A 10,000-nucleotide genomic window follows, 5' to 3' on the forward strand; every position below is an offset into this window, starting at 1 on the left:
TCACAGGTGTATCTGGCCAAGGACATACACACAAACAATGAATATGCAGGTATGTACGTGTGTGTGTCTGTCTGTGTGTCTGTGTGTGTGTATACGTCAAATATAAAAAAGAAATTATTAATCGGAACTCTCTCACACCTCTCTCTCTCTCTCTCCCCCCCCTCCCCTACAGTGAAGGTCTGTGACAAGGAACACATCAAGAGAGAGAGGAAGGTTCAACAAACTATAAGAGAGAAGGACATTATGAACATTCTTAACGATCGATGGGACAGCTCTGCGCCCTTTTTCGTCAAGCTCTCCTACGCTTTCCACGATGATTCCAAGCTCTGTATCCTTTGTGGGGGTGCGATGGGGGTTCCTACAGGTGTGGTGGGGGTTCGTGCAGGTGTGGAAGGGTTGCTGGGATTGTAGCAGGTGGTGTTGTTGTAAAAAGTGTGAAAATGTTTGGGGTTTTTGAGTTTGAAATGCAGGAAATATTTGTGGATGTGTGAAGTTATTTGGTTCTTTAACGTGTTTATACGCACCTGTTTAGGTTGGTATTGTTGGTGTAGGTGTGGGAGGTGTTGGTGCAGGTGTGGAAGTGTTGTAGCAGTGGTAGCAGTTGTAGTTATAGTAGAAATGCTCTTCAAAGATAATGAATTCTGGCAAAAACTTTAAAATTCCACAAAAACACACAAAAAACACACAAAAACACACTTAAACACACACACACACACCCACAAACACACACACATATGCACCACACCTTCACACACCCACACGCACCCACACGCACCCTCAAACACCCTTAACTCGCCCAAAAAAACAGATTTCGTAATGACATTTTGCAAGAATGGGGAACTGTTGTCGCTGTTGCAGAGGTCGGAAATTTTGACAGAGAAGGCGCTCGATTTTATTTTGCGGAGATGGTGCGTGCCATGGAACACCTACACTCCCTGCGCATCATCCACAGGTGTGTGTGTGTGTTTAGGTGTGTGTTTGGGGGTGTTTGGGTGTGTTTGGGGATGTTTTTGATGTGTTTTGAGGGTGTTTTGTGGTGTTTTGTGTGTTTTGGTGTGTTTTGAGGGTGTTTTGGTGTGTTTTGGGGTGTTTTGGTGTGTTTTGAGGGTGTTTTAGTGTGTTTTGGTGTGTTTTGAGGTGTTTTGGTGTGTTTTGGTGTATTTTGGGGTGTTTTGGGGTGTTTTGAGGGTGTTTTGGTGTGTTTTGGTGTGTTTGGGGTGTTTTGAGGGTGTTCTGTTTGTGTTTTAGTGGGTGTTTGAGTGTGTGTTTGGTGTGTGTGTGTGTGTGTGCGTGCGTGCATGCATTCAAGACTTAAAAAGCTAAAAAACCAGCCACATATTTCAATTATTTCGTCTGTAAAAAAAAAATTGAAAAAAAAATAAATAAATTGTCTTAAGTTTTGTAAAATTGAGAAAAATAATACTCTCTCTCTCTCTCTCTCTCTCTCTCTCTCTCTCTCTCTCTCTCTCTCTCTCTCTCTCTCTCTCTCTCTCTCTCACAGGGACATGAAACCGGAAAACATTTTGCTTGATGAAGATATGCACATCAAGATTACGGACTTTGGATGTGCCAAGATACTCACCAAGGAGGAGGTGGAGGCTACAGGTGTGTGTGTGTGTGTGTGTGTGTGTGTGTGTGTTTGGGGTATTTTGAGTGTGTTTGGGTGTGTTTTGGGTGTTTTGTGTGTTTTGGTGTGTGTGTTTTGTGTGTGTGTGTTTGGTGTGTTTTTGTGGTGTGTTTGGTGTGTTTGAGTGTGTGTGTGGTTGGGTGTGTTTGAGTGTGTTTTGGGGTGTGTGTATTTTAGGGTGTTTTGAGTGTGTTTTGAGTGTGTTTTGAGTGTTTGGGTGTGGGGTGTTTTGAGTGTGTTTGGGTGTGTTTTGGTGTTTTGAGGTTTGGGTGTGTTTTGGGGTGTTTTAGGGGGTGTTTTGAGTGTGTTTGGGTGTGTTTTGATGTGTGTGTGTGTGTGTGTGTGTGTGTGTGTGTGTGTGTGTGTGTGTGTGTGTGTGTGTGTGTGTTCTATTCTTAAATATTGTCTATTCTGTTTACATCAAATTTTTCTCTCTTTGTTTTGTTGTTCTTATTATTTTTTTCATATTCTCTCTCTCTCTCTCTCTCTCTCTCTCTCTCTCTCTCTCTCTCTCTCTCTCTCTCTCTCTCCCTCTCCCTCTCCCTTCCCTTCCCTCTTCACAATAACTAACACAAATTTCTCCTATTCCCAAAAAAACACCCAACTTTGAACCCCCGCCACACCCACACCCTTACACCCACACCCTCCATATTCCACCCACATATACCCCGACCCTTCCCCTACCCCCACACCACACCCCACCCCCCAGGCTGCGACGACCGCCCCAGGAAGAACAGTTTCGTTGGGACAGCGCAGTATGTGTCGCCAGAATTATTGAGCTCAAAAGGGTGTGGTCCAGGGGCTGACATGTGGGCCCTGGGCTGTATCCTGTACCAAATGGTGTCTGGCCTGCCCCTTCAGATCAAAGTGAGTGTCGGGGGCCTGGGAGGGGCTGGGAGAGGCTTGGATGCACTGGGAGGCATTGGGAGAGGCTGGGAGGCACTGGGAGAGACTGGGTTGCACTAGGAGAGACTGGGAGGCACTGGGAGAGGCTGGGAGGCACTGGAAGAGGCTGAGATGCACTGTGAGAGGCTGAGAGGCACTGGGAGAGAATGGGAGGCACTGGGAGAGGCTGGGAGGCACTGGGAGAGGCTGGGAGGCACTGGGAGAGGCTGGGAGGCACTGGGAGAGGCTGGGAGGCACTGGGAGAGGCTGAGAGGCACTGGGAGAGGCTGGGAGGCACTGGGAGAGGCTGAGAGGCACTGGGAGAGGCTGGGAGGCACTGGGAGAGGCTGAGAGGCACTGGGAGAGGCTGGGATAGAAAAAATAACTGGAACTTGCTTAGAAAAATAAAAAAAATAAGTTTATGTGGAATAATTTATATGAAAACTAACAATAACTCTCTCTCTCTCTCTCTCTCTCTCTCTCTCTCTCTCTCTCTCTCTCTCTCTCTCTCTCTCTCTCTCCAGGAGCGAGTATTTTATCTACCAGAAGATACAGAAGCTGGAATATGAATTTCCTAATGGCTTCTACGAGGACGCCAAGGACATGGTGCGCAAACTGCTGGTAAGTGGACCCTCGATAAGTAGTTAGGGTCGTTAAGGGTGTTTTGGGGTGTTTTAAGGGTGTTTTGGGGTGTTTTATAGTGTTTTGGGGTGTTTTGTGGTGGGGTGTTTTGAGGTGTTTTGGGGTGTTTTGTGGTGTTTTGGGGTGTTTTGGGATGTTTTAAGGTTGAGTTGGGGTGTTTTGGGGTGTTTTAAAGGTGTTTTGTGGTGTTTTGAGGTGTTTTGGTGTGTTTTGAGATGTTTTGGGGTGTTTTGGGTGTTTTGGGGTGTTTTGGGTGTTTTGGGGTGTTTTGGGGTGTTTTGTGGTGTGTTTTGAGGTGTTTGGTGTTTTGGGTGTTTGAGGGTTTTAAGGGTGTTTTGGTGTTTTGGGGTGTTATAAGGTGTTTTGAGGTGTTTTGTGGGTGTTTGTGTGTGGTGTTTTGGGTGTTTTGAGGTGTTTTGTGTGTTTCAGGGTGTTTTGGAGTGTTTAATGGTGTTTGGGGTGTTTTGGGTGTTATGTGATATTTTAGGGTGTTTTGGGATGTTTTGAGGTATGTTAAGGGTGTTTTGGGATGTTTTAAGAATGTTTTGGTGTGTTTTAAGTGTGTTTTGGTGTGTTTTAAGGGTGTTTTGGGGTGTTTTGTGGTGTTTTGGTGTGTTTTAAGGATGTTTTAAGAATGTTTTGTGGTGTTTTGTGGTGTTTTGGTGTGTTTTAGGTGTTTTGGTGTGTTTCATGGTGTTTTGTGGTGTTTTGAGGTGTTTTGGTGTGTTTTAAGGGTGTTTTAAGGGTGTTTTGTGGTGTTTTAACCTAACCTAACCTTACCTTACCAAAAAATAGATGAAAATAAATAAATAAAAAATAAATTAATCTCCCCCTGTTTTTTGCCCCGCCCCCCCCCAGGTAATCAACCCTGAGGAACGTCTGGGGGCGAGTGACCCCCTGGGGCGCTACACCTCCATCCGCAGTCACCCCCTCCTGGCTGACCTCGATCTGGACACCATGCATCTGAAAAAACCCCCGAAGATCGCCCCCTTTCTACCACAGGGGGATGAGGAGGTGGGGGGGGGGGGCGACTGTGGAGTGTCCTGTGAGGGTCGTGGGGGTGTCAGGGGGGAGGAGGAGGGGGCTTTTGGGGGTCGTTGCAGTGAAAGAATGAGTGAAGATAGGTTTTGGGGTTTCCGGGGCGGGGGCTTTTGGAGGTTTTAGGGGTAGTGAAGGGTGGGGGCTGACAGAAAGGAGGAGGGGCCTTGGAGGTGTTTTGGGGGTAGTTGGGGTGAAGGAGGGGTATTTGGGGGTTTAGACCAGACGGGGGTGAGAAAAAGGATTATTATGGGGGCAGAGGGTGTGGAGGTGGTGGGGGTGTGGGAGGAGGGGCAGGGACTCTTGGGGGTCCAGCAGGAGGGGTATTTGGGGAGCCAGGGGTGAGGGGTGATAGAGGCCTGGAGGGGGTGGAGGGAGAGACAGGGGTAGAATCATCTCCCAGGGGTCAGGAGGGTGGGTGGGGGCGAGAGGGGCGAGAGGGGCAGAGGAGGCAAGGAGATGACATAGTGAGGGGACGAGGGGTGTATAGTGAAGGGGGCTGAGAGGGGCATTTAGCATCACCGGGCGTGGGGGCGGAGGGGTGAGAGAGAGAGAGGGGTGAAATGGGTCCAATTGAGGTGAGGTGGGAGAGGTGGAGAGTGTGGGGGCGTTGGGGGCTGTGGTGGGGGCGGGGGTGATGGGGGCCAGGGGTGTTGTTCTTGTTGTTTTGCGAGTGGCTGTTGTTGTTGCTAATGTTTTTGTGTAGTCTGTCCTCCTCCTCCTCCTCCTCCTCCTCCTCCTCCTCCTCCTCCTCCTCCTCCTCCTCCTCCTCCTCCTCCTCCTCTTCCTCTTCCGTCCTCCTCCTCTTCTTCTTCTAACTTAACCTAACCTAACCTAACCTCATCTTACCTCCTCCTCCTCCTCCTCCTCCTCCTCCTCCTCCTCCTCCTCCTCCTCCTCCTCCTCCTCCTCCATCTCCTCCTCCTCCTCCTCCTCCTTCTCACCTCCTCCTTTTCTTCACTTTCTTTTCCTCCTTCTTCTCTCTTTCTTTCTCTTTTTCTCTCTTTCTCCTCCTCCTCCTCCTCTTCCTCCTTCCTCCTTCCTCCTCCTCCTCCTCCTCCTTCCTCCAGTCACAAACCACAACACACTCACTACACCCATACACCCACCTCCACCCCCCCTACCTACTGTTTAATGAGTGTACCATTAATCTAAAGAACTGTACCATTATTTTTGACTGATTCTATGCAAGTTCCCTCCATTAAGTGCCTTCCCATTAGGACCCATTATCTCCATTCACTCATTTTAACCCCTTCAGTACTGGGACACATTTTTACCTGGAGATATGTGCACCATTAGACCATTAGGACATTAGGAAGGGTGTATGGAGGTCACAAGATTAATGGCCACAGTCTTCACTATTTTAACCCCTTCAGTACTGGGACACATTGTTACCTTGAGATTTGTGACAGTTTGACATGTTTTGAGGGTAGTTTGACATGTTTTGGCATTTTAAGACAGTTTGGCATGTTTTGAGGGATAGTTTGACATGTTTTGAGGGCATTTTATTGGCAGACAGTTTGACATGTTTTGAGGGCATTTTAAGACAGTTTGACATGTTTTGAGGGCATTTTAAGACAGTTTTGCATATTTTGAGGGCATTTTAAGACAGTTTGACATGTTTTGAGGGCATTTTAAGACAGTTTGGCATGTTTTGAGGGCATTTTAAGATAGTTTGGCATGTTTTGAGGACATTTTAGGACAGTTTGACATATTTGAATGACATTTTAAGACAGTTTGACATTTTAAGACAGTTTTGCACATTTTGAGGGCATTTTAAGACAGTTTGACATGTTTTGAAGGCATTTTAATACAGTTTGAGTACAATAAGACCATTTTATTGACATTAGGAAGGGTGTATGGAGGTCACAAGATTAATGGCCACAGTCTTCACCACTTTAATCCCCCACATGAGTTGGTGAAGCTGTACAAAATCACCAAATAGTCACCACAGGGAATAGGGAAACACGTCACACTACTGAAGGGGTCAAGGGGAGATGATGGCCCAATGCATTATGGTCCATGGCCACCCCACACTGGTCCACACACTTGAGAAATCCTTCTTAATATTTCTCTTTCTTCAAATCCTTGTCTTCAAATGTCTGTGTGTCTGTGTGTGTGTGTGTCTGTGTGTGTGTGTGTGTGTGTGTGTGTGTGTGTGGACAGAGAGAGAGAGAGAGAGAGAGAGAGAGAGAAATCAATATAATAGAATAAATACAACAATTTTTTCCTCTTTTCTCTCTCTCTCTCTCTCTCTCTCTCTCTCTCTCTCTCTCTCTCTCTCTCTCTCTCTCTCTCTCTCTCCATCAGATTAATTGGGAACTGAATCAGCCGGGCCTAAAATCAATTGCCCTTCAGCTGGAACTAGGCCTACAGCTGAGGGATACTGTGGAGGAGGAGGTGGAGGAACAGCTGCCCAAGAGGAGAGGTGAGGAGGAGGAGGAGGAGGAGGAGGAGGAGAAGAAGAAGAAGAAGGAGGAGGACGAGAAGGTGTATGTGTTTTTAGTGAATTTTATGATATTTTCGTTCTCTCTCTCTCTCTCTCTCTCTCTCTCTCTCTCTCTCTCTCTCTCTCTCTCTCTCTCTCTCTCTCTCTCTCTCTCTCTCTCTCTCTCTCTCTCCTCAGACAAGCGGAACTTAGCGGACGTGGGAAGAGAGGAGTTTGTGGCGAGATTAGCGGAACAGGAGAGAGAGAACAAGTGGAACAGATTTGTGGAGGGAAACCTCATCCTTAAGCAGGGATTAATGGACAAGAGGAAGGTAAGGAGGAGGAGGAGGAGGAGGAGGAGGAGGAGGAGGTGGTGGCGCAGATTTTTTACCTTGAGATTTGTGTACCATTAGACCATTAGGACGTTAGGAAGGGTCTATGGAGGTTGCAGGATTAATGGCCACAGTCTTCACTATTTTAACCCCTTCAGTACTGGGACACATTTTACCTGGAGATTTGTGACAGTTTGACATGTTTTGAGGGCATTTTAAGACAGTTTGACATGTTTTGAGGGCATTTTAAGACAGTTTGACATGTTTTGAGGGTATTTTAAGACAGTTTGACATGTTTTGAGGGCATTTTAAGACAGTTTGACATGTTTTGAGGGCATTTTAAGACAGTTTGACATGTTTTGAGGGCATTTTAAGACAGTTTGGTATGTTTTGAGGGCATTTTAAGACAGTTTGACATGTTTTGACATGTTTTGAGGGCATTTTAAGACAGTTTGACATGTTTTGAGGGCATTTAAAGACAGTTTGGCATGTTTTGAGGGCATTTTAAGACAGTTTAACATGTTTTGAAGGCATTTTAAGACAGTTTGAGTACAATAAGACCATTTTATTGACATTATGAAGGGTGTATGGAGGTCACAAGATTAATGGCCACAGTCCTCACCATTTTAATCCCCCACATGAGTTGGTGAAGGTGTACAAAATCACCAAATAGTCACCACAGGGAATAGGGAAACACGTCACGCTACTCAAGGGATTAATGGTCAAAATATTATCGTTTTTATTAATCTCGTTCCGTTCCTTCGTTAAAAAATTCTAAGGCAGTTTATCCATATTGTGATGTGTGTGTGTGTGTGTGTGTGTGTGTGTGGAGGAGGTGGAAGAGATGGAAGAATAGAAGAAGGAGGAGGAACAAGAAGAGGTAGGCATAGGAGGAGGAGGAGGAGGAATAGAAGGAAGGAAGAAGAAGAAGAAGAAGAAGAAGAAGAAGAAGAAGAAGGATGAGGACAAGGAAGAAGAAGAAGAAGAAGAAGAAGTTTTACCTCCTCCTCCTCCTCCTCTCCCCACCCACCCTCCCCCATAGTAATCTCCCATTTTCTATGCCCCCAGGGTCTATTCCCAAGACGACGCATGTTCCTCCTTACAACGGGGCCACATCTCTACTACGTGGACCCCGTTAACCAGGTCCTTAAGGGCGAGATTCCATGGTCTGCCACCCTTTCCACTGAGGCCAAGAACTTTAAGACATTTTTCGTGCACACAGTAAGTTCAGGGGCGCGCTGGGGTGACGGGGGGGCGCTGGGGTGATTTAGGTTGTTATAGCGGGGTTTGTGGTGTTTTTGGGGTGTTTTAGGGTGTTTTGGGGTGTTTTGAGGTGAGGTGTTGTAGGCTGTTTTTGTGTGTTTTGGGGTGTTTTGGTGTGTTTTGGGGTGTTTTGGTGTGTTTTAGGGTGTTTTAGGTGTTTTAGGGTGTTTTGGTGTGTTTTAGGGTGTTTTGGTGTGTTGTAGCGGTGTGTTTGGGTGTTTTGGTGTGTTTAGGGTGTTTAGGGTGTTTAGGGTGTTTAAGAGTGTTTAGGGGTGTTTAGGGTGTTTTGGTGTGTTTTGGGGTGTTTTAGGGTGTTTTATGTGTTTGAAGAGTGTTAGGGGTGTTTGGGGTGTTTTAGGGTGTTTGTGGGTGTTTAGGGTGTTTTGGTGTATTTGGTGTGTTGGGGTGTTGTTGGTGTGTTTTGGGGTGTTTTAGGGTGTTTTAAGAGTGTATTTGGGTGTTTTGGTGTATTTTGGTGTATTAGGGTGTTTAGGTGTGTTTTGGTGTGTTTTAGGGTGTATTTGGGTGTTTTGGTGTTTTAGCGGGCTTTTGGGATGTTTATGGGTGTTTTGGGGTGTTTAAGAGTGTTTAGGGGTGTTTGGTGTTTTAGGGTGTTTTGGCAGTTTTGGGGTGTTTTAGGGTGTTTTGGTGTTTAGGGGTGTTTGTTGTAAGGTGTTTTGGCTGTTTTGTGGTGTTTTCAGGTGTTTTAGGATGTTTGTGGGTGTTTGTGTTTGTGGGTGGTGTTTTAAGAGTGTTTAGGGGTGTTTTGGTGTATTTGGGGTGTTTTGGGCTGTTTTGGGGGTGTTTTTCGGGTGTTTTAGGGTGTTTTGGGGTGTTTTAAGAGTGTTTAGGGGTGTTTGGTGGATTTGTTTTGGGGTGTTTTAGGATGTTTGTGGGTGTTTAGGGGTGTTTTAAGAGTGTTTAGGGATGTTTTAAGAGTGTTTAGGGATGTTTTTAGGGTATTTTTAGTAATCTAGGGAACATTGGTGTGAATTATATAGATTTGTTATAATTATTTGCATTACTAATCCTTCCTCCTCCTCCTCCTCCTCCTCCTCCTCCTCCTCCTCCTCCTCCTCCTCCTCCTCCACAGCCCAACAGAACTTATTACTTGGAAGAGCCTGAAGGATATGCTCTGATGTGGTGCAATGCCATACAGGAGGTCAAGGATTTCTATTTCCCACAATCCTCCACCTCCACCACCACCACCACCTGATTTCTCCACACTGAGCGGGAAAGTGGAAGATTGGGCTGGAAATTGGGCGGGTTCTGGCGGATGGTGGTGATGGTGGTGGTAGATTTGGGCTAGTTTTGGCGGGTTTTTTTCGTTTTTTTATTTTCTATATTTTTTTTCTTTTTTCAGTGTGTGTGTGTGTGAGTGAGTGAGTGAGTGAATTTTTCCTCTTCCTTTTCCTCCTCCTCCTCCTCCTCCTCCTCCTCCTCCTCCTCCTCCTCCTCCTCTGTAAAGGCTTAGATCACAAACTTTCGCAAAATTACCAAAACAAATTTCAAAGTTGTCAAATCCTTAAGTCTTAGCTCACCATTATCTTGACACACGCATGCAAGCAGGGATAGGCAGCCAGGAGTGGAGGGTAGCAAGGTCACGGCCATGTTCAAGACAGTAAATGAATGACACCCAGCTAACTACAGAGCACTCGGCCTTACTCCAGCAGTGTGCTAGCTGGTAATGTTAATCACACTGGCAAAGACCCAGCGTGGAGTGGCCAGAGTGACTCCAGGATTGAGAAAGCAGCTGTGTGCGTAGGAGTGGAGGCGTTACATTTA

General features: G+C 46.2%; 1 protein-coding gene across 1 annotated transcript in view; it reads left to right on the forward strand.

Annotated features, from left to right (window-relative positions):
- Positions 1-10,000, forward strand: part of LOC123505229 (3-phosphoinositide-dependent protein kinase 1-like) — a 13,106-nt gene that overhangs the window by 2,517 nt on the left and 589 nt on the right. The window contains 13 exon segments of the mRNA XM_045256416.1: positions 7-49; positions 173-328; positions 809-856; positions 859-952; positions 1,502-1,605; positions 2,337-2,478; positions 2,480-2,494; positions 3,037-3,133; positions 4,013-4,168; positions 6,503-6,620; positions 6,819-6,952; positions 8,021-8,173; positions 9,309-10,000. The exon segment at positions 9,309-10,000 is cut by the window's right edge and continues 589 nt beyond it. Coding sequence (XP_045112351.1) covers positions 7-49; positions 173-328; positions 809-856; positions 859-952; positions 1,502-1,605; positions 2,337-2,478; positions 2,480-2,494; positions 3,037-3,133; positions 4,013-4,168; positions 6,503-6,620; positions 6,819-6,952; positions 8,021-8,173; positions 9,309-9,431 — 1,383 coding nt within the window. The 3' untranslated portion in view covers positions 9,432-10,000.

The sequence above is a fragment of the Portunus trituberculatus genome, chromosome 2 (assembly GCF_017591435.1).
Source record: "Portunus trituberculatus isolate SZX2019 chromosome 2, ASM1759143v1, whole genome shotgun sequence".
Lineage (NCBI taxonomy): Eukaryota > Metazoa > Arthropoda > Malacostraca > Decapoda > Portunidae > Portunus > Portunus trituberculatus.